Here is a 24,826-nt window from a genome sequence, read left to right on the forward strand (position 1 = left end):
ATTCATGGCCTAATTCATTCATGTGGATTCATTCTTACCTTTCTTTCTTCTAACATCCTGTTCAGTGACACCAATATCTGAGCAAATGATGGTCTTTCATATGGTTTCTCTCTCCAGCACTGTCTCATTAGGTCATACCTTTAAAAACAAACACCAACACAGGATGTTTTAGACACATAGGTTAGAGCCATTAGTTCTTGTAAATTTATTATTAATAAAATAATTTTATACATTTTATATATAATAAATTTTATATTTATTATTTTTAAAAGGACTTGTATACATATCTGGATCTATATTTTCAACATTTGGTTTCTGTCTGGAAAAAAAAATATTTTTCTATGGAATAATCAAGAACCTCAAGTGAAAGCCCAGCCATATTGCATTGAGAACAGTATATTTGGCAGGAGCGGGAAGCCTCGGAAAGGGCTCATTGCAAATAACAGTGCATGCTGGGCAGAAAGGGCCTGAAATAATTATTTCCACTTGTGCACCCTTCAATTTTTAATGTAATGTTTGTTTTTATAAAAAAAAAAAAATAGTTTATTGTAGACATTTGTTTATTTCCTATAGATTATGCTGTGTTTCGTTTTGTGTTTGCCGAGGCAGTTACTTACACTTCATCATCACAGTTGAGAGGCTTTTCCAGTCTGTACCCTTGAGGCAATTTTTCATAGAGTTCTGCACATGTCATTCCACAATATGGTGTTCCACCTAAAGCAGGGTTTAATCATTGTGATGAACACTATTTTTTTAATTAAAAAATGTAATTTCATAGCAGATAGGAAAAACAATGACTGACTCAGTAACAAGTGGATTAGTCCAACATTAGACAGTATGTTTTTGTACCAGCCCTGTAGGTGATAAAAATTTATACTGGCTTTCATTTTTCTCTTCAAACTGTGCATTATGCATTATGGAAGCAGTAACAACAAAACAGCTTTTCAACTACTCAAGAACAAAACCAAACCAATCAACCAAACAAAAAAACAACAAATCCCTCAAATTTCATTAATGTTCAAAAATTTTCTTTGACAGTACTTGGTGAAGTTTATCAAAAAGAAGTATTTACAATGTAAATGTTGACTTAAAACTGAGGGGGATGATCAAAAACTACCCATCAACATTACAGCATTTTGGATTAAGGCTACAAATAATGTGATATGCTGAATCTTACATTTAGATATGCCCTGGGTTTTACAGTGCCATGAAAATATGGTCATGATGTTTTTCTCATTTAGAATGGTATCTGAACTGAAAATGTGATGATTGTATTTCCAAGAATACTGAAGCTAAATAAGGCTCTGTAAAATCAAACAGGAAAAAAAAAAAAAAAAAAGCAGAGTGATGCAAAGCAAGGAACTGTAGGCAGACTGAATGAGTAGAGGTTGCTTGACCCAGATGAGTTTATTTGTGCAGAACAAAATCCACATACTTACCTAAGCTAACAATTTCCCATAATAGGACACCATATGACCATCTACAAGAGAGGAGTATTATTGAATGCCACCAGAATGCAACAAGATACCATATTTTAAAATGGTAGGTAATTTTGCTAATAATCAGAGAACATAAAGAAATGTGAGTCAATCTCCCTATTTTTTTTTTCTTACCAATTTTTGTGTAATTTTAGGGTTCATAGAACTGGAACGCTTGGAACGAGATCTTTAGCAAAATTAATTCCCTGTAAGTCCATCAGAGTTCTTGACTAGACTTAAGCATTCTCAGCAAAAACAGCATTCTTACTGAATTGCTTTGCTAAATATCAGTTCCAGATTCCTGACTAAAATACTGATTTTCTTTGACTCACCTGAGAATTCAGAAGAATTTTTTATTTCAAGTGAGAAATGTACCTCTATTAGTAACCCAAATCTAATTAGCTTGTGGACACTAGTTCAGACATTTCTGATGAAATAGAAGTAACTATTTTTGTTGTTGATTTCCATTTTTTCTTGCCATTTACTTACTCATACTGACATAGTTTGTGAGTTTTTTTGTGTTCAGTGCATGTCTTTATACTTGCTATCAAACTTTCCTTGATATTGAAAAAAAAAAGATTATTTTAAAAAGACCACCTTAAAACATACTTACACATCACTATTAGTGGTGTAAACGCTGTAATTCAAAGATTCAATTGCCATCCATCTCACTGGAAGCCGTCCCTGGAAATTATTTCATGAAAGTTGGTTTGTTGGTGGTTGGAATAACAATATAGAATCATAGCACGGTTCGGATTGGATTCTTTAAAGAACATATAGTTTACCCCACAACCCTGCCATAGGCTGGAACATCTCCCATTAGACCAGATTGCCCAAAGCCCCACCCAACTTGGCCTTGCACACTTGCAGGGATGGGGCATCTATAACTTATCTGGGCAACCTGTTCCAGTGCCTCACCAAAGTTACAGTGAAGAATTTCTTCCTTATATCTAATATAAACCTCCCTCCTTTAGTTTAAAATCACTACCCCTTGTCCTGCCACTGCACTCCCTGAGTCTCTCTTCATCTTTCCTGTAGGCCGTCCTTCGGAAGGCCGCAATGAGGTCTTCCTGGGGCCTTCTCTTCTCCAGGCTGAGCAGCCCCAGCTCTCTCTACCTGGCTTCACAGGAGAGGTTCTCCAGCCCCTTGATCATCTTCATGATTGTCTTCTGGACCCACTCCAACAGATACCACAATTTAATCCCCAGCAATTGTTCTACATGTTATATTTATGAAAATTGACTGTAAGCAAGCAAACTTTATTAAGTAATTAGACTTATTACTTTAGTTGTGTCGTGACTTGATTTGTATGTTTACATACTGAAGGGACAGTTCAAGCTAAAGCTAACAAAATTTATCCAACCAGCATCTCAAGACAAATTGGAAATAATCCTTGAGTAATGTCATGAGTCTCTAAGCAGTCCCATTCCCTTGATCACCCAGTGTTATTCCTAGACTGTGGTTGTCTGATGTTTATTAGACATCTTTCTCTTCTATGTCTTCCAAAGCATTAGCTCTGGAGAGCTGTTTTGTCAACTCATAGATCCTAGTGTATCTGTTATTACCGTTTTGTTAACTTTGTGCTTGTTCAATAAAATTAAACTAGATTGCCCCAGCCAGATAAACTCTGGCACAAAAATATAATTCTCACAGCTCCAGTACACATCCATCATACATCAAATGTATATTCTATGCATTTCTATATAGAATTGAACTAAATCTCATTACTGATTACAAAATTGGTTATTTTACTGCCATCCATCTTCACAGAAGTAATTGTCAATTATATATATTATAAACTTGTTATTGAGCTGATTTACAGGTAATGCATGTGTATTAATAGTTAATATAAATATTTATACATGTTAGTATATTATAAGTATTCATACATGTATATAATTGGTTCTGTAGTACCTATGAGTTTACATTTTTGTTTATATTACAATACAAAGTAAGAAACAAGAAAACAAAAATGAGAACAGACTATATGGCTTTTGAGTCTTACCATGGTCTTCTTAACATAAACTTCTTGACCTCTGGATAAACCAAAGTCAGCTATTTTTGCAACATAGTTTTCTCCAACCAAGATGTTTCTTGCTGCCAAATCTCGATGAATAAACTAAAATTAAAAAAAAAAACAAAACAAAAAAAAACAAACAAACAAAAAAAAAAAAACAGAAATCACTATGGTATCTGTGAACTTGAAATGTGTTATTTCAATGCTCCACTGAAAATTGGAAGCATTTAGAATAAAAATGAAAACCAAAACAAATGGCTTAGTATGCCATTACCTAGAACATTTTAAACTGTAGCTAAAGATGAGAGCAGTTAGTTACATCATTTGTAAGTTTGAATGCCTCCTCCTTGATTCCCTGTGACATAGTATTTGATAGCTCTGAGTGAACACACCAAAATAATGGTCACTCTGTGTGTGCTATCGAAGCTAAAATTAAAACCTTATATTGATCTCATTTAAAAGCATAGTCCCTGAAAAATGAATACTCTGCCCTTGGTGGGTAGAAAATTTAGGACTGACCTGTTTCTGGCTCAGGTAGTCCATCCCTCTGGCAACATCTGCTGCAAAATGGAGAAGTTGCTGAGAGGAAAGTGTAGATGCAGTACTGTTGGCAATGGCAAATGCTGGATCTGTCTCTAGCACTCTGCTTTTCCGAAGGAAGTCCAGTAAATTTCCATGGGGGGCATATTCAATGGCAAGGTAAAGATATCCTAATGAAAAATCAGATAGTAAGTGTATCACAAAGTAAAAGACATTCAGCAATAGTATTTGGAAACCTACAGTGATGTAAAATAACAATAAAATAAACAAATCAGATTCATGGGGAAATATCAAATGGTGTAATTCCTACGTGTGATAGAGAATTTAGAACTACTGGTGAACATCATTTCTGATGGATTAACATGGACTTGTAGCTTTAATGCCAAGTGTATTTGGCTTTTTAACCTAAGTGTTGCACAGAAAAACCTGTTCATGAGCTGGTGTTTCTATGGACAATATGAATCTATACTGTTTTTGTTGTCGTTGTTTTTAATGATTTTTTGAAGTGCATGTATTCAATAGTGTCTTACCCCGATGTTCACATGCTCCCAGAAGATTTATGATGTTGGGATGATGACCAAGTTTACAAAGGACTTCAAGTTCTCCAGCAAAGTCTCTGTGGTCATCTTTCGAGGCATACTCTGAAAATCAAATCAGTGTTCATTTATGTTTTCCTTTGAACTGAATTTAGGATTATATTGTTAATTGTGAGGACTCTGGGCTGCCTGGGGCACTACAGCTTCATTCCCAATAGAAAGAGGAAATCTCTAAGATACATTACTTGAAAAATTATATTTACTTGAAAAATATGATTTTTCATTCAAAGAGGAGAAAAAAAAAAAAAAGGAGAGAATCTAACGTTTGCAGCAGCCATCTCCAGAGAAAGAAAACATTTTAATATTACACAACTGTCACTTATTTCAAAAGTTAAAAAGTCATAGCAGATCATACTGCAGCTAGCTGCCTAAAAATCTTTCCTTTTGTGTGCTTGTGATTATTTCTGCCTGCATGCAGACCTTGGCTCATTTTTTAATGTTGATTTTATTTGAGTGTCTCCCAATTTGCCTACATAACAATCTAGTGAATCGCAAAAAATACATGCGTTCTTGCAGTATTCCATGCGTTGTAGTTCTCTCTGGAACATGACAGTCAGGCCCAATGAGTACAAAGAAAGCAAGTGACCCTTGATTTAGTGTATGTATGTACAGATGCAGAGATGTAGTTATCTGTGACTGGATGAGGTAAGCGAGATACCTAAATGCTGTGCCCCAAGGCTAGCTCAGTGCACCTGTTTCTATCAAATGCATGTTTTAATGGCTCCTCCTCTGCAAATAAATTCACATGTGAAGTTTGTACTAGTCTGTGAAGTACAAAATTCATAATCCTTAATGATGTTAGCATTTAAAGAGAAATATAGACCAACATGACAGAGCAGAAATGTAGTCTTTGCCAGAACACAAATCTTGGCCTAGTATCAGCCATTATAATGTCACTAGTAATTTTGAATATTTATTTAAACATTAGGAGGGGGCTACTAAGCACTTCTTAAGACAGAGGAACACTTGGAAAAAAAAAAAAAAAACACCAAACAAACAAACAAACAAACAAAAAAACACAAACAAAAACAGCCAAGAGAAGTCTACAGTCTCGGAGTCTGATCTTTACTACCTTTCATCCTTTTAATTGCAGCATCCATGCGTAAGCCATCCTTCTTAATTCGTGCTTTCAAGACTTGTCCAAAGTTACCTTCCCCGATCACATCTTGAAATTTGATGTCATTCCACTCAAGAACTGGATAAATGGTGGGATCTGGGCTGTTTTTGGCTTTCCTGCTCAGAGTGAGAGTACCTGAGTTAAACTGTACAGCTGGCTCTTCCCTCTGTAACAGAGTTAAGCAAATGACATTAAGTATGATTTCTTCTTTACTGAGCAATACCATGCTTACCCTCCCTAAATACATATGTGCTCACTGGTGTACGCATACACACAACCTGAACCATCTCCTGCTTACACACGAGTGAGTACATTAGCAAACTACACCTACTTTAGACACTGGCTGCATCAAGCACTTGTGCCTAGATCTACAAAATTAATCAGACTCCTAATTTATCCATAAGTACCTTTGTACTTGGCATCCTGAACAGTTTTCCAATTAGTGAACGTGAAAGAGATGGGCAAAAATCATTTGAAAAAATTGATCTCAGAACCAGTTTTAAGTCTCAGGGCAAGATTTATCTCTTTGTTTGTCTTGAGTAAATTCTGTGCTAATCAGGCTCAGTAGGAAGACTGAAGAAAGACAATGCAAGGAAAGAAAAGAGACAGGAAATGATTCTCTGCCATACTTGAGACATCTTCACTTCAGCCACACATGCCCAATAAACACTTTTTTGGGGAAAAGTTTCAAGAGAAGGAGCAGGACCTATTCTGTGTGGCCTGGGGACTCTTTTTGTGGCCTGGAGACCATTCATCTTTTTGAATGAGTCCCCTTTTTAAGAAATAACCTGTGGAGATCCAATTGGAGGAGTTCCTTGGCCCAGCTTCATTCTCCTTTGTGGGTTCCCCTTTGAAGTAAGAGATAACACTGGAAAGCTGAGTGAGGCAGAAGCTACAGCAGGATACAAGTATATGCAGAGAGGGAGCTCTACGTGATAGTACAAACTTCAGCAATTTCATCACTGCCAAAGCTATGATGTTGCCATTGACTGATCCCTGCTGTCCTCTCCCCAGGTTAAAAAGATGTGGCAGATCAGTCACTGATGCTCAAAAGCAATGGTTAAAAGTACTGCAGTTTTCAAAATGACATAACTTCACAAAAGGAAAACAAGCTCTTCTATTCTGCATGGCTTGATACTTGTCATACACAGGGACAACAAGACAGAAAAGAGAAGGATGAATTGTGTGTATCTTTTTTCAAGTCAGGTCATCTGTCTCATAGCCTATAGCTATGATTGCTTTAGCTCTGGGTCACTAGCAACAGCACTAATGTCATACATGAAGAGGAGATTGTATTTGGAAAGGCCAAAGAAAAGGAAGTGAAAAAAACAAAAACAAAACCCAACACTGCAAAAGATGGGGCAAAAATGTTTAGCCACACTGCTAGAGGAAAGCTAGAAACCCACCACCACATTTTGGAAAGCCTGAGCCATTCTGCGCTGGAAGTTGGCTCGCTTTAACTGCAGCATGATGAGAAAGGCCAGGAGAATAGTTACACAGGTCATTCCTGCAGAGCCAAGGATAGCAATAAGCAGCATTTTGCCTCCTTTGGATTCATATGGAGCTGTTGAGGAAGCACATAAAGAGTTTGTCATTTCCAGGTAATTCTGAAAAAGCCATGAACAATGCATAGCTAGACACTCCCATCTTATAAACAGTGTAAAGACATGTAGGTATATCCCCTTGTTTTACAAAAATGTCACAGACATTGTATGCTCTGATTTTCAGATTTGTGAGCACCTGCTTATTTCAGGGAGAGCAAAGCTGAGGTCACATTCAGTGATCTAATTAACTCCATTAATTTATGAGCTGTTGGGCGCTTGCTAGTGAATACACACAAATGCTGTATGTTGCCACTTCACTGATGCCATGTAGGGAACTGAGAGTCAAAAAAAAGGATATTGTGACTTTGCTCTATCTAACTGGTTTATACCATCAGCCCTGGTTTGTGCAAGTCCGGCATGCTGGAAAAACTAACCTTTAGTTTCTGGAAGAGTCTTCAGTTCAAAGGATGTGTTTGGATTGCTCAAGCCGATGTTGTTCTGAGCGTTAATCTGAACCTGGTACACAGTGTTTGGCTCGAGGCCCTTGAGATGGTATTGAGTAATGGTGGTATTCTTAATGATAATGTCGATGTGGTTGTACTCAGCCTTGCCATAAATTTTGTAGCTGATGATGATGGAGGAGATGGAGTGACCCTCGGCAGTTGTCCAAGAGATGACCGAAGATGTGTCAGTGGTGTTAGAAAACTTGATGTTGTACGGTGCAGGAGGGATTCCTGAGAACAGATATAAACACACATTAAGTGTTGGAGAGCACATCACCTCTTCTGCCTTCCCTCAGAGGCCAAACACTTTATGCAGTGTTTTTGTTGTGCTAAACAGAAGAATTTTGTTGACAAGCTTTGGTAACTGAGCACAACTGTTTTATGAACCATGTGCAGTCACCCATATTGCAGTACTCCATACTTCCAGTAGAGGTTGGAGTAGTATTCAGTGTAGCCCTGTCCTTGCAAAAAGGATATGAATGCTCTAAGCTGTTCTGCAAGGACAGCATAATTGCTTTAAAGTTAATGACCATAACCCCCATTCCCCCGTGCCGCTCGGGGGGAGGAGGTGGAAGAGGGCTGATGGGGGGAAGGTGCTTTTGGTTTCTTTTCTTTGTTTCTCACTTCTCTAGCTTGTTATTAATAGTCAATTAACCATATTACCTAGTTAAAATGGTAATATGGTTAATTATTTAACCATGGTTGTGACCATAAGGGCACTGTTCGCACTCAGGAATTCAAGCACGGGCACTGATCTTGAGCATAGCTACACTGAAACTACACTTTGCTCACAGGGATGTGTACCTTTCATTGCATCTTCTTTTTGTTCCTTATAAGCTGACTCTTCCTGTATTGACATGGCAGAACTGCAGGGTCTGAGTGTTGTTTTTTTTGGAGTTAAAAAAGAGCTTAGATTATGAAAATCTGTGTGTTCATCACTACAAGGAGAAAAAAATGCTATGTGTGTTAGAAGCACAAATCACACTGATATTAAGACGTGAATTCCCAAGCTTTTCACTTATTTTTCCTTTTTTTTTTTTTTCTTCATAAAACTCATCATCAGTTCCTGACAATTCCCAAGGTAAGAATTCCTTTGAATACAGAGATTTTCTTTATAATAATAGTAATAGCAACCATGACAGGTTGTCATCAGGAACTGAGTGTTACCAAAACAAAGGATTTATTTTAATGTAGTGATTAAGAAACAATCATTCTGACCGCTGGGGGAAAGAGGAAGAATTAAACGGAAGTGAATCAGCTACTTACTGTCACTGAAAGTCCACGCATACAGGTAGTTGCTCCATTCTCCTTGGGACCTGGTGTTCACCCGTACCCTGCACATGTATTGCTGTCTGGGCTCAAGATCTTTAATGATCAGTGTGGACATATTTCCTGGCACTTGAGTAATAACACTGCTCTCGTCACCATTGTCATTCACGCTCTTCCTTTCCACTTCAACACGAATGTCGTCCTCTGTCCTCAGCGTTAAAGGATGCCATGACAAATTCAGTGATGTTGTGCTTTTTGGAAGGAGTGTGAGACCTTCTGGTGGAGGAAGACCTTGGAGAAGCCACAGTGAGACAGGGAACAACACTTCACATCTGGTATGTAAACCAAAGCAGGGGTACCAGTTATTCCCAGCCACTTGCTCTAACTTAAAGTGACAAAGGGCATTTCTCCCCTCCCACACCCCACCCAGTTACCAGAAATTTGCTGTCTTGTTTGGTAATTCCTAGTGGAATCCTCATTTATTTTGTACGTCAGTATTCAGTTTGGGCTGTCTCCTCAAGTGAACTGAAAACTTATCTGCTTGTTCAGACATTTTAATTTTTAAAGTAAATTGATCTAATAGTAAGTGAAAGGACCAATCTGGTGTTAGAAGGAAGGACTAGCATGCAAAAGTGTTTTCTATCTCCAATTCTGCTGCTTAGTCAGGCAAATTATGCATATTTTCCTTTCCCAGATCCTTCACTTCTAAATCAGGGAGCATAATAGAACTGTCTTACATACAGGGTTGTTTTCTTCACCCCTGTTTTTTGTTTTGTTTTGTTTTGCTTTGTTTTTCCCCTTTGCCTGAGATTATTTCAAAAGGCTCTCCATATTTTTCACATCTAGCTGCTGACATTGCTCAAATGAAACTGCTCTGGCCGATCAGGGAGCAGACCACAGACATAACCCTCCGAAATGGCCCTTTTCTGAAAAGCCAAGGTGATGGATGACTTACCAAGTGCAGCTGTTGTGAAGCTAGCCTGTGGTCCGGGATGGCCTTCCCCACCTTCCCCTTGCCGACTCAGCTGAACACAGAACTGATACTCTGTTTTTGGTTCCAGATTGTCCAGTCTTTTGGTTGTGCCTTTTACTGAGATGGAGAAAGAAACAGTAAAGCTGTATACCCCATACTGAAAAATTATAAGAAAGAAAAGGGCAGGAAAATACATGTATTCCTGAATGACTAGACATGGAAGGTAAGATACTCAGGCTCTTCTTTTGTTCCCAATTCCCTAAGATAAGCTATTTGAAGCATATAATATGTGGATTTTTAACATAAGCAACATAAGCCCATAGTAACCGCTGGGTTCTGACCCAGCCCAAGGGATGTTTCCATCAATCCTTCCTTTGGGTCCGAGCAGGACTGGTTACTTCAGCAGTATGTATTTTGTGTGCAGATCTTGGGGTGCCATGGGTTAGAGTAATGATTGTTCACTTGTTTAATTTCCTGTAATGTTTCCTGTAATGTTTCCTGTACTATTTTAGACAAAGTGGTCATCTCACTCACAAGCAGGCTTCACTTTACCCATACCATTCCTAATCATTATTTACGTAAAATATTTGTTGCAGTGAAGGGCACAATAAGCATACAGGAATACAGCAGATGCTTCAGTACCTCTCCATACTTCTCACTGCTTTTGAAAAACTGGAATTTGCACAGGACTTCAACAGCTGGGCCCAGCATTGAGTACTGTTTATCTTAGGGAGGAAGGGGGGAACCTTTTGATTACTGAAAATTGAATAAACACTTCCAACCACTGTCAGTGTACCACATTCACATTAACATTATACAGTACTGTTATGCAGAGCCACGTGGCCAGTCATAAAAGATTTAGCTTTAGGTTACAGAGACTTTTGAATCTGGGTCAAGGGCAGACACCAAATTATGTTTCAGTAAGTAGGTGAAATTTGTGTTTGAGAGAATTAGAGAATCTTACCTTCTACAGACATCCAGGACTGATACCGCTTTGCTGGCTTGTACAGGAGTTTTGTTGACACAACAGGTCCATCTCCAAGATGTAACTCAGCATTGATATCAATAATGAGAAAATTATGTCCACTGTCTGTCAGCCGTGGGGCATATTGTGGCACAGGAGGAACTGAGCAAGAATGCAAGTATTAAACCAGCCTTTTAATTCCCTACATCAGTAAAACTCTGGTATCTTCCTACATCTACAGGAAAATGGGAGATGCTCTTCCAAACTCTTAAAAAGTAGACAGGGGTTTAGACCCTAAAACTCACTGTTTGTATTCTTCAAAAATTTTTTATAAAAAATTGCCTATTCTTTTAATCCTTACCATCACACTTTTATACCCCAATACAGTTAATTAGGGTGCCACTTATAAGAGGCTTATGTTTATATTCTGACTGTACATATTTATTCAGACATCTTTCTACAGCTCAGGAATGGCAAGCCCTGCCATGTTAGACTATAAATCTTCTTTTAAAAATAGAGAGGCAAAGATATTAGAAAAGATTTATGCTCTTACCTTTAACTGTAACTTGAAACGGTTTCTCTGCCATTCCTGCTACCGTCTGCACGCTGCAGACCCAGGTTCCTGTGTCACGGGGCTGGACTCGATTAATTGTAAACATAGCTTCAGAGCGATTACTGGTGACAATTAAGGAAGGCTGAAAAGAAAAAAGACATGGACCTGAAAACTGTGGGCATTACGGATTTTTTCCATTCCACTTTTCTCACAGTCTCGGAATTCATTTAGTGTTTAGTGGTGTCACTAGAGAGGCTCTATAGAAGTCAGTTCCATAGATTCACATATGCTTCAGTCCGTGAATTCTATTTCTACAGTTGAGGAAGCTCACATGGTGACTGCTGTGTTTGATCATGTATCTGATTTCATTCTATTTAAATTCTAATCCATGTATCTGATTTCAATCTGTTTAAATCAAAGGCTGTATATATATTCCTTCTTTTAGTGTTTACATAGTAAACATAACTTCAATACACAACATAGATTCAATAATTGAAAAAATATTTAAAATTATTTAAAAATAATAATTGAAAATTGAAAAATAAATAATCACTAGTATTTCAGAGACTATGATTAATTTCTACCCTATTTAGTAACATATTTTATATTTTTACCAGTTAGTCATAGAGGAAGAGCAGAATTAAAAGTAAGTTACTTATATATATTTCAAAGTATAATTTATAAATTTATCAACAAGTCAAGATTTTTTTCTCATTTTCAGGAATGTCAACATGATCTGATTTGGTTGTTCAACAGGTCCTAGTCTATGTGAGAGCCATTCATCTAAATCACTTTTTTTGTTTGTTTGTTTTTGCTAGCCCTGTAAGTCATGTGGATTCTAGCAAAGTTTTAAACTTTTTGGAACAGGAACTCAGTAAATAAAGAACAGCAAGCAATGAGCAGTGTGATAAGCAATATGATAATCTCAGAATACTGGAATTTCATGTTATGCTTATAAAGCACAGTGTGCATTAAATACAGATAAAGTCAGTATAAATATCAGAAATAACAGGAAGCAATTAATCAGCAGCCCACCCTTAGGACAGTTCCATCTTGCTTCAAAAGTTTAAATTCTTCAGATTTAGGAAGTGGCATTCCAGTAGCTATACAAAAAGGCTTGAACTCGACACCAGAATTGAGTTCCACAGGGTCTAGTAAGTTTTCTATCTGAGGTGAAAGATCTGCTGAACCTGCAGAATATATATAATATTTTAATGTCATCCTTCAAACAGAACTTTCAAAAGGCAGCATCAAACACGCTTAGGCATATAATGCACATGTACACTGGAAAGCTTAGGCAGCATACGTATCTGATCCTCCCTCATGTATGTGAGCATACCCACAGATATCCAAAGCTTACCAAAGTCAACACTGTTATAACAGAGTAAAGAGCATGTGAGAAGAAACAACCCCTCTATGCATTCTTCGTTTCCTCTTTCGTTCCCTCTCTTTCGTGTACCTTTTTATATTCTAAGCACACACACACTACTTATGGCAAAATCATGCACACAATTTGCAATGAATGTGTAGTAACTATTAGCTCTCCATTATGTCTTTTCACAAGAGCAGTTGGATCACAATGGTGTAGTTCAGCTGGTTGTGTCATGGCTTTGTTTCTTTGGCTGTTTTATTTATTTATTTATTTATTTATTTATTTATTTATTTATTTATTACTTTTTGCGTGCGTGTGTTTGAAAACTTTTAAAAGTTAACAATGAATTCGTCACTTTATTTAACAAGCAGAAATGATAGTTGCTGAGTGCATTTCATAAAATGCTGTGTGCCAGCCTTGCCTGAATCCAAATGTATTCTGAATGAAGTACATCCAGCTTTGCAAGCCTAACTCTGTCAAAGAGGCAGAGCTGCTTTAAACTCTGGGGTAGTCCTAGTGTCTCTGTCATCAATTTCAGATCATGAACCTGGTGGTGTAGGAGTGTGTGCAGCTGAGTAACAGGTATGCAATAAACCTTAAAGGTAAAACAGCACAAACCTATCCAAAAGCTGATAGTAAGATGTCCAGCTCCTTTCAGTAATTTATATTAAGGCTGATGTCAAAGCCTACAGAGTAAGGACTGTAACACTACATTTAATGAAAGCAAGTCACAAAATCCCTGAATGATTGAGGTTGGAAGGGACCTCTGGAGGTCACCTGGTCCAACCCCCCGCTCAAGTGACACCTAGAGCAGGTTGCTCAGGCCCATGTCCAGGCAGCTTTTGAAGACCTCCAGGGAGGGAGACTCCACAGCTTCTCTGGGCAACCTGTGTCAGTGCTTGGTCACCCACACAGTGAAACGTTTCCTGATGTTCAGGGGGAACCTCCTGTGTTTCATTTTGTGTCCACTGCCTCCTGTCTTGTCATTGGACACCACTGAAAAGTGCCTGGCTCCATTTTCTTTGCACCTTCCTGTCAGGTATTAACACACATTGGTAAGATAGCCCCAAGCCTTCTTTTCTCCAGGGTGAATAGTCCCAACTCCCTCAATCTTTCCTCATGGGAGAGGTGCTCCAGTCCCTTCATCAACTTCGTGGCCATTTTTGGGCTCTTCCTGATATGGTTGCTGTTGTACTGGGGGTCCCAGAACCAGACCCAGCACTCCAAGTATGGCATCACGAATGCTGAGCAGAGCTGAAGGATCACCTCCCTCAGCCTATTGGCAATCCTTTACCTGGTGTAAGCAGCAGATATAAGTCTGCTCTAAGTCAGATGTAACTGTAGCATGCTGGCCTATAAAATGCATCATATAGTGCTCAGAAACACCACACTACAATAAAGGTATACAGATACATGTGGGCCCTTGGAATGTAATTGACAGCATAAGGATACCAGCCTGAAGTGGAAATGCTACACCATCATGAAGATCTGTTTCAGTTACACTGGGGAAAAGTCATTTACTACCGTGTTACCTTGCTTTACCTTCTTTTTCACATTGCAGACCATGCCATCCAAGGGAGCAGATGCAGCCCTTAAATCTGTCGCACGTCCCTCGATTGTGACAATTACATCTGAGTTTGCAATCTGATCCATAAAAACCAGGTTTGCACTCTGCAAGTACATATGTTGCCAGTTAGTGTAAAGGTACTAGATAATGTCTTCCATAAGTTTTCAATTTCATGCATAAATTCTCTCCAGTAGAGTTTACTTCCCTCAGTTGGGTTGAGTTTGAAACTCTATGTAGCAGCACTAAGTCATCCACAGAGCATCTAGAGAGCAAATAACATGAAATATAGAGCATATTTATATCCCTGCCTGTCATTTGTAAGCTAGATGGAAATATGGAAGCTTCTTTGACATCCACTGTGGTTTCACACTTGCACTGTGGTAGTGTCAAAACTTCATCAGTGTTAACAGCACCAATGAATCATAGAACTTACACGTGCATGAAGATGTGCATCATGTCCCAAAGAGATTTCAGTCTAATAGAAATGAACAAGGCTAATTATTGCCCAGTAGTTGGATATGTGATTGACAGTGAATAGCTCAGTGTGACATGTAGAAATATGGCAGGGCTATAGCTGTTATCAGAGCTGATGTTACAACATCAATTCATTTTGCTGAAAAATTTGAATAGTTTGCAACTTTGCTTAATCTTTCTTTTGAGGATCTGAAATACTCCTCTGAGGTAATTAAATGTTATTATCCCTTTTTTTACAGAATGGAAACATTTCCCTCTCTTACTCTCCTCTGTTAGTTTCCTTCTGTGTTTCATATGTGTAGCACATTAAGGACTCTTCACACCATTCCCCATATTTTTGACTATACCTTTATCACATTCCAGTCCCATCCATCCTGTGGCACAAGAACAACCATATGGATCTGGCAGACAGAACATATAGTTTTTGCAGCCATAGTTTTCTTTGCAGCTCTCTTCACATGTTTTGCCAAATGTATTGGCTCCACAAGCTATTGAAGGGAAGAGAGTGAAAGATCCAAGAGCAGTAAGTCTGCAAGAGAGCTAATGCTTCCAATGATACAGCTTTAGACAATAGAAAACATGAATTAAAATAAAAGTTATATTTTTACCATCCAGATACTAGATCTATTAACTTCCAAAACATCGTAAGGCATTGCTGCACTAATGGTAAGTTCTGGCAGCTGAAACAAACATTGCTTTCTGCCATATAAGAACCTGTCATCAAAGCCTCTATTGCTTTGGATATTTGGGCATAGAGCTTCAGCAACAAACCCTCTTCGTAAGCCTTTATAATATTTAATTGGCAAACAATGCTTTGAAAACCAAATCTCCTTCTTAGAAGCCAGTGCATATAAAACTGCTCAAGGTTTTGCTTCTCTGCTATGACCAGTGAGTAATTAGAGTGGTTCAGGTGTCATCTATTCCAATAGTTGAGTTGTAGTATTTACAGCACTGCAATTTGGTCAGAATATTTCGGTACATATTTAGCATTGTACTCATAAGTTGCTTGGACAGATCAGTGTGCAGTGTGCTCCTGCTCCAATTACTCCAGAATCCAAACTAATTGACACAGACACAGATATGCCCAAGCAGACATATATTATTGATACGCTCCTCCAGAGACAATTCACCCTCTGACCAGGTGGCAGCTTGTTCAGGAGTAGCCTCGGAATCTGTCACAGGACTTCATTTCCCAGTGCCAGTGTATGCTTAAGATCCCGCAGTCTATCATGCATTTAACAGTCAGTCAGCAGCTTCAAGCATGCTTATTTTGGAGGAATTGGAAACATTTGTCTTAACTACAAGAGCTGCTATGCTAATTCCAGGTTCATCTCACCCAACACTGTCTTGTCTCCAGCACCAGCTGTAAATGTGATAGCTATAAAGAGTGAAACAAGGCTACTGCATTCTGCCAACTTCTATTACAGTGCACAAATTAATAAGCAATCTGTGAAGAGAATATTCGCTTACCTTTCTCACATGTTTTTCCCATAAAACCTGGAGGACAGATGCATTCCCCAGTATCTTCATGACAAATGCCATTGTTCATGCAGGAAGGGCAGTGGGAGCTACAGGAAGGGCCCCATTTCTGAGCTTCACATCCTTTTATGCAGAAATATAATGACATGTTTGTTGTCTCCTCATTCAATAACCAGTCAAACAGTAAAATAAGTGATAGTATGATCCATATGCTCCCACCCCAAAATGCTGGCCAACTGGCTTAGTATGAAGAGACACTTTTTTCATTGTGGAAGTTTTCCTTTTTCTGGAGCAGATCAACTGTGTAGTACACAGATACACCACCTACCATTTTCAGAGAAGGAACTGTGAAAGTCTTCCTTTTCTGAAATCAGAGGTAGATTTATTTCTTTATTTATTTTCAGTTTAGGAAAGTAAGTTTGGAAGTTGGCAAAGATGTTTCATGTAATCATGTTTCATGTAAAAAACATGTTTCCCTGTTCTTATAGCAGGGATTTGAGACCTACAAAAGCTCCAGGTTTCACCTGCAGCTGGATGTACCAATATTAAGCCAGCAGGTCCAACCTTGGCATCACTGGCATTGTACCAGCATTTGGCAAGTGATGATTTTTTTCTGTAGCAGTATTTTTCTTGAAAGCTCAATAGAGCAGGTTCACCTCTGCTATATCTTTACTGTCTTCACTGGGCCTGTATAAGGATCAATCAACTGATGACATGTTTCTAGAAAAAATGGACTAAGAGCAGTCAGTATATATATCAGTTTTGATGCAGGATGCCAGGATTTTCTTTCCCACTTCCTAATTTAAAAAGATACTGCTACTATGAATCCTGCCAGTGAGAGTTTTGCTACTGATTTAAAAGAAGCAAAACTTAACCTCTTAACTTCACTACAGGAGTGTGTTGCCTCATCATGCAAATGCTTAACAAATCCCTGAAAGATACAAAATTCACTGAGTTGCTTTTGAAATCAGTGTTGAGAGGACTCCACAGTTTTCAGTATTTGATTTGTAACAATGTTTTGTACATCACAGAAAGTGATCTTCATGACTTTCTCTACTGTAAAACTAGAACAGAGAAGATGGTAAAGTGGAAACTGAAATAGGCTCACTAAAACTGGAGTAATTTAGCTAATTAAATCTTGGAACAGCTCTTTTAGATTTCAGCATACATTTAATGAGTCAACATGGTATTTTTGTCTCCCAGGGGGAGTTTTGTCTCCCCCTTCTCCAAAAATGAAATTACTAAATGTGCATACTTAGGGAAAAACAAACAAGCAAACAAACAAACAAAAAAAAAAAAACAACCTTTGTTAAAATCATCAATCTATGCCTATAACAGTAACTCAGAGAAAGCCTGAACATGTGTCTAAGCAGTGGCTAAATCATTCCTTCTCTTTACTGTTAGTGTGTTCCCTACAACTGTCCCAGACTACACCCAAGGAGTTTTCCTAATAGGCAGGATGCACAAGGCTTTTGAGCAGTTCCAAGGGATGGGAGAGAATTTGTGGGCAGTATATGGGCAAGTCATCTGCTGTGCAACTTGGCACTGGAGCAGAGAACAGACCTTTTTATATTTTATTTTGTAAGCTGGTCATAGCTTCAGAATCCAAATCTGGGGCTTTACATTGATTCATTTGCAACTCCTGGATATCCTGTGGATGCTAGCAAGTAAAGTATGTTTTACTTTCAGAAACATTTTGTCCATCATATAAAATGCTTTAATAGCTATTTATTTTCACACATCAATTTTACATTTCTATTCAAGTTAATAGAATATAATTTTCTTTATATCTGATGAAATAGGGCATGGCAGCATAGGCTACCAGCCATCTCTAATGCTTAAGAAAAAATATCCACTTGCATTGTGAAGTGGTCCAGTTTTCCACTGGGAGTTGAGCTTTAATGGCTAACTATGGCAATTTTAAACAAACTGGGGTAGTTTGTGAAATTGCAATGCTGTACGCTAAGATTATTTTAGAATAGATGGAGTTTGGATATAACTTACCATAAAGAACAGAGACATTTGAAAATTTGTAATTTTTGCTCATATCCACATCATATATTCATGAGAGACCCTGTGCTGCCTTCTTTGTTCCTAATTGCTTGATATTTGAAAAGCTGAGTTGCTGAGAAAAGAACTGTCTCTCTTGGCAATAGTTAGATGAATTGAACCTAAATTTGAAGGTTGTGGGGTTTTTTTGTTTGTTTGTTTGTTTTTTCTCTCAGCTGCTTAAATCATGATCAGTTTATACTGAAGATTGTTGGGAAAAAAATTCTTATGACATAAGCTGATGGCAGCTCATGCCAAGGAAGATTCTGGGCCTTATTTGGGCACAGTGTAGATTTCAAGTCAGATTCATTACAACATTAAACAATTAATCGTTAGCACACAGTAATGGAACTTACGTCTTACAATAAGCCTTGTGTAAGCAGAAGTAAAAAGGTTTCCTCCTATATATCTGGCAGAGTAAACCCCTGCATCCTGTGGTTGAACATGAGGATAGGAGACTTCCAGCTCGCCTGGCACTTCATGCCTGGGCACGGAGTGAATGAAGGAACCTGGGGAAGGAGCACACAGATACAGAGGACAGAAGTCATTCAGCATTTACAGCCAGAGCAAGGTTGAGTTGGTCACTGAGGAAGGACAGCTGGGATGAATTAAGCAGCAGAATATATTCATGAGTTACGAATTTGCTGGCAGCTCTTTAACTGTGCTAGTTCTTGGTAGTTGGAGAGGTACAAGTGAAAAGGAAGCTGAATCTTGAGATGTAGCAGATGAATGGTGCAAACAGCTTGGAGTTAAGCAGTGCTTTACAAGAATGTTGCTAGTAGTCTTGTGGTTAAAAGCTTTTTATTCCTTGGGCTTCCTTGACGTCAGGGTGACTCCCTGTAAGAAGCCCTAATGTGGCTGGGAGTCAAACAGCAAATGCTGGGCAGGTCCTATTTAATCTCAGTAGCTCAGAGATTTACAGGAAGACAATAGTACAGCTTTATCATTTCTTCACAAACTTAATATGAAATATTAATATAAAACTTAATATAAAACTTAACTTTTTTTTTTTTTTTTTTTTTTTTTTTTTTTTTTTTTTTTTTTTCCCCACCATGGGAGCTTGTCTGTATTATTCTAGGTTTGCTGTAGCTGGTCATGCATGCTTGCTAAGTAAGGTGAAAACATTTAGTCTTCTCCCATCCCTCTGGATCACCAAGTAACAACATTTGAACATGGGTTGCTGTCAAACAGAAGCTCCATCTAGTTCACTTAGGATGCCAGGGAGTCCTCCCACCCCAATCTGTTGCAGCAAGGCTGCTGCAGCCTACTGATGCCTGTTCCAGCCGGCAATCACCAAAACATATGTGTACATGCTCACAAACACTGGCTCACAAAGGTCCCTGCCGTAATTGGACATAGACACCCAGTGTCACCATCTGCTGGCCCTACAAAGACCCTTTGTTTCCAGGCATGCATTTCCAGTTGTGAGGAGTTAGTCCTGTTGTGCTGCCTGCCTTCTGATCTGGCCTGAAGGTCACCAGCAGAATATAGACATGCACAGACATGTTAGATGTGCGCACTCATGTTGAAGAATAATTAAGACTACAGTTTAATAAGGTTGGACTAACTGTAGAGCAAGGCTGTGCCAGGCAAGTGTCCTGGCTCGCAGCATACACTGGTGCAAGTGACACCTTTTACCTGCTCTCTGCACCTTTCTCCAATGCTTGTTACTTTCCACTTTGCTTTCCCCCCATTGGCTCTGTCCCCAAACATACAGTTATTTCACTCATTCCCAGTCCCCCTTGATCATCTCATTATAAATTTGCCCTTTTTTCCTTGAGAACCATGATAATCCCCCTTCTTATCAGCTCTAGTTGAAGCTCCTCAGCGTGTGGTGTTCTTCCTCTCAGCAGCTGGAGAACTCTGGCCTTCGGTGTTGTCTCTGTTATCTGCTGCTTCTTAGGGTTTGTGCATCTGGTTATTTATTACTTCTCTTATTTCCCATCTTAGTCTTTTATGTTGAGTGGCCGTGGACCAGATAATACTACCACAAACCAAACGCTTGTATGTTCTGCATCTCCTTACATTTATTGTGGTAATGGAACCTGGTAAGGAGCCACAGACCTTTTTTCACTATGCTGAAATAATGCACAGGCTGAAGATAAGCAGGTGCTCACTGTCTGGGATCATACTACCTAGCAGTCAAACTTCAGGCAGCCTCGAAAGATTAAAATTTGTTGAGAGTCACAGTCAAAACAGCAGGAAGATAAGACCATGACAACAAGTCTGATGTTTCCTTCATCAAGGAAACAGGGCCAAAGAAGATGAATGCAAGGGATTAGTTCTGGAACTGTTTTTGTTTGCTTGCATGTCTTTTGAGTCATAATCTGCAAACAATGCTGACAGCAAAGTATTAAGAAAGCCTTATGCTAGCATTGCATTAGCAAGGGTCACTTTCTGTGGCTCATTTTCTATGATGGCCCATGTTATGTCAATGTCTTAACACAATTTTGTTTAACAGACCAGTTTTGTTCACTGGAAAACCTTTGTGAGGGCTTGCAAGGGGGAAGCATTACTTTAAATGACTGAGGCAAAAGACAGCAACAGTTAAATGTATCAGGACATGCTTTTTCTGTTCTCTGCCAGGTGCTGTATCAGGAATCCTCTGGGATGATATTTCAGCTGCAGTCTCAGGTGGAGGACTTGACCTACTGTCCAGAGTTAATTTGAGGCTTTTTGCCAAATTTCCAGTTGGAGCCCCAGCTAAAGCAGCACCAGGATGTAAACACTCCTGCACCAACATACCAGCTGGAACTTGCATGGGAAAATGCTGACAGGGGGGTCACAAAATTTCCTTGGGGACCCTGAAAGGACAAGTGATTTTTTTCTCCCAGCCTGCAGAAAGGATCTGTGAGTGTTCAGTAAGTGGGACTGAAGCTGACTGACTGCATGCAGTCTTCTGCGGTGTGCTGGCACATACTGACATCATCCTGCTCTACTTACTCCCTATCTCCTGGTAGTTCACTGTGAACTAGACTGTCAGTAGACAAAGATGGAGCAGAATGTTGTTACATGTGCTTTCCACAGCTAGAATTTGCTGACATTTAACATTCTGGTTAAATATGATTGCACTGAATTTTAGCTACCTCCATTTCTACAGGACGTACACAGCAAACTGCACATATTTCCAAGTGCTGGGCAGCAGCAATGTGCAGCTGAGCACTGAGTTAGTTACATGTGATTTAGGTGCTATGTTAGACAGAAAAGCTGGTGTCATAAATTCTACAACCTGACTATTTTTGTAGTTGGATGAAGGGAAGATAAGGTTCTGTTCACAGTTCTGCCTTTCTATCAGCAGGTTACTAGTGCTTAATTTCTTAATCTAAAAAGCGTCACAGAAGCTCAATGGCCTATGAAAGCCATTTGAAGAGGGAATGGTATGCAGTTGAGAAGCAGTAGAAATGCAAAGACAGATTCAGTAAATAAACCTTCTGAGGGAAAAAAAAAAAAAAAAAAAAAAAAAAAAAAAAAAAAAAAAAAAAAAGATATGAGGGGATAGAGAAAGAAACAAAAAAGGAATGAAAAAGGAACCAAGCAAAGGCATTGGATGTTCTGGTGGAAGAGAAATAAATCAAACAATTTCACTATTTAGATATTGGAAATAATTCCTTTAGGGAACATTAGATGCATAAGGAGTTATGCCTCAAGGAATGTGGCAGGTGGCTAAGACAACGATAGTAGGAAGAGGAGAGGTTAATTACCATTTTTGTAGATCACTGCATCTTCCTCTTTTGCTGCCATTCTGATGAAGGAAATATTCACGTGCTCTCCCTTGTTTGCTGTAACAGTTAAGGCCACTGGGTGGAATGAAGCTAAAAAACAGAACAGGACGTAAGTTTAGGATAAATAGCAGGAGTTGTTATCTCTACCTGATCTCTGGGCTGGAAGCTGGGAATGGTTTTACAGCATGACCCCCACTCAGATTCTGATGTTTAAATTGCCTTATTGCACACACTGACTATTTAGCATCAGCCATCTCTACTCTGTGCTTTTGCAAACACTAATAATAATCTAACAATAACCTGAAACATCAGAGTGCCACTAGAACCTGGAGCATTAAAATAGAAAAAAAAAAAAAAAAAAAAAAAAAAAAAGGAAAGAAAGAAAAGAAAAAGGGAGTTTGGCTGAGTAATTGGAAACACTTCCTAACTAGGAGCTCCACCTGGCTGTAAAATGCTTTCCTAAGTTTCTTCATCCCTTGAGACATTTTTCAAACAGACTGGATAAAGTACTGGAAAATGTATTGTAGGGAACAAGCAGTCGTTGGCAGACAAATAAATAGGCTGAGTGACTCAGTTCTTTACTGGTTCAGCTTTCTGGTGCAGAACAGTTGAGACAGATCAGCATACTGCAGGGGTTGGGGGAGAGGCAATAAGATAGAGTGGCCTATCTTCGTGTTTGTTCAACTGCTGTCTGTAAATGCTGAGGGTGTTAGCCTGCACTGAGAATAAACGAAGAAACTGTTTTCAGAGCCAGTGTTGTTTTTACCAAAATACTTTCATCTGAAAATGTGACTTAATTAAAATAGAGATTTTGTGGGAGGAGCTTTCTAGGTCAGTGGTATTTTACAATTTTCTAGTGGATTTTTCAACTGGAATTGCATTCAACATTAATAATTGAATTAAACTTCCAAATTTTTATTTTTTATTTTTAGTTTCCAGGGAAATAGAAATTCATTTGCCTGCTCAAAAAGGAAAAGAAAAGTACTTTTATGTGTTTGTTTATAACTCTTGATTTAAGAAAAAAAGGTTGTAGTAGATAGAGGGATTTTCACAGAATTTTTGTCTTTTAGATATCATTATCAGTAGAAGAAAGGTCAAAATCGGGTAGAGGCAGAAGAATCTCAAGAAACTGTATTTTTTGTAACCAGTGAAATGTTCGTTTTAATTTCAATATATTACTTTAAAACAAGGTAGGTGAAATTAAAGATGCTTCCTTTCTTTTAGATGGAAAGTTCCTAGGGAAAACTGAGTGGTTTTTTTTTTAGAATAAATTCACATTTTCTTATAGTTTTAGTCCTGAGATTTTATGCTGTACTGTTATTAATAGATATGTCATGTGTCAAGAAAATTCTGAGTTTTTCTGGAAGTTGCCTAATCAGCTCCTTTTCTGAGTCTTTTACATCCTTGTACTCTTCTTTGTACAGTGCCCAGGGATGTGAAGCATTGATTTTTACTAGCCCATTTTCTCTTTCTACTACCGAGGCTGTTTAGCCTTAAGTGCCTCCCATGCATGCTGCTCTTAGGTCAGCCTCTCCTGCATCTTGTTTCTGCCAGCTTGCAGAAGCTCAGTGCTACTGCCCTTCCTTCCTTGCCAGGAAGGTGCATGGGACCTCTCCAACAGAAAGACTCACCTGAGCCTCAGCTGGAAGCGACTGCTTCAGAGCTGTTCATGGTCCTGGCCTGGTTGGCTCTGTACTTGTGTAGGATCCATTTTTATTAAATTCATATTTATTTCATGGGATATTTTGTTTAAGGAACACCTACACAAGTTAGTATAAACTGCTAGGCAATTTAATCATAAAAAATCCATTTATCTTTAATTTCTCTCTCTCTTTTTTTTTTTTTTTTTCCATTTTTAGAAAGCTATCAAGGAATTACTTTGGTTCTTGCCAGTGGTTGCAGAAAACAAATCTGGAGTCCATGACTGAAATTTGGTTGCTAATAAATATAGAGGGATAGGATCAGAAAACAGGGGAAAAAATCAACTAACTTCCTGTTATATTTTACATGTAATAGAGTTGTAGATAAGCGTCAGGTAGATGCTGCTCCAAAGCTAATATGAAGCTATAATGGTGTTAATATCTCCAGAATAGTATTTTGTAAAATCTGAGGGGAAAAAAAAAAAAGTAGTATTTTTGCAATATTTATGGAAAGAATATATTAATACTTCCATTTCAGAATGGCATTTTAATTTTAAATCAAAATGATTGTGTATCATTATGTGAAATAATAATAAGTAAAATTTGAGAAAAGATTAAAACATTTCTGTCAATCCAAGCCAGCCTTTCTGCCAGAATTTTCTTTCCTTGTGAATGTTGATGTTTAAAAGTTTTATTTCTAACTGAAATGAGCCTCTGTCACATGTTTTCAGCAAGACTCTTCCTGCATGTTACCTGGCACATGCATGGTACAGCAGGAATCCATCAAGCTTCTGCCAAGTTACCAAGGCACTGGTATCTCTGCTTATGTCTTAGAGAAACAGAGAATTCTCATATAGAATAATGAAATAAGTTCTCATTAAAAACAGGTAAACAAAAACTAAGAGCAGTCCCAACTTCTGTCAGCTGCTGAATTAGATGTTATTTGTGAATAACAAATACCTGTTGAAA

At 38.4% G+C, this 24,826-nt stretch overlaps 1 protein-coding gene across 1 annotated transcript in view; it reads right to left on the reverse strand.

Moving 5' to 3' along the window:
* The window catches only part of TEK (TEK receptor tyrosine kinase), a 45,738-nt gene that overhangs the window by 5,351 nt on the left and 15,561 nt on the right, over nt 1-24,826 (reverse strand). The window contains exons 3-22 of the mRNA XM_084505155.1: nt 22,197-22,307; nt 18,852-19,004; nt 16,438-16,569; nt 15,315-15,455; nt 14,469-14,597; nt 12,590-12,744; nt 11,555-11,696; nt 11,002-11,163; nt 10,020-10,154; nt 9,062-9,355; nt 7,727-8,026; nt 7,155-7,312; nt 5,704-5,914; nt 4,566-4,676; nt 4,015-4,205; nt 3,484-3,597; nt 2,092-2,162; nt 1,440-1,480; nt 618-714; nt 39-138 (exon numbers count right to left, since the gene is read on the reverse strand). Coding sequence (XP_084361281.1) covers nt 39-138; nt 618-714; nt 1,440-1,480; nt 2,092-2,162; nt 3,484-3,597; nt 4,015-4,205; nt 4,566-4,676; nt 5,704-5,914; nt 7,155-7,312; nt 7,727-8,026; nt 9,062-9,355; nt 10,020-10,154; nt 11,002-11,163; nt 11,555-11,696; nt 12,590-12,744; nt 14,469-14,597; nt 15,315-15,455; nt 16,438-16,569; nt 18,852-19,004; nt 22,197-22,307 — 2,948 coding nt within the window. The remainder of the gene's footprint in view (nt 1-38; nt 139-617; nt 715-1,439; nt 1,481-2,091; nt 2,163-3,483; nt 3,598-4,014; nt 4,206-4,565; nt 4,677-5,703; nt 5,915-7,154; nt 7,313-7,726; nt 8,027-9,061; nt 9,356-10,019; nt 10,155-11,001; nt 11,164-11,554; nt 11,697-12,589; nt 12,745-14,468; nt 14,598-15,314; nt 15,456-16,437; nt 16,570-18,851; nt 19,005-22,196; nt 22,308-24,826) is intronic.

This window comes from Aythya ferina, assembly GCF_964211825.1.
Source record: "Aythya ferina genome assembly, chromosome: Z".
NCBI lineage: Eukaryota > Metazoa > Chordata > Aves > Anseriformes > Anatidae > Aythya > Aythya ferina.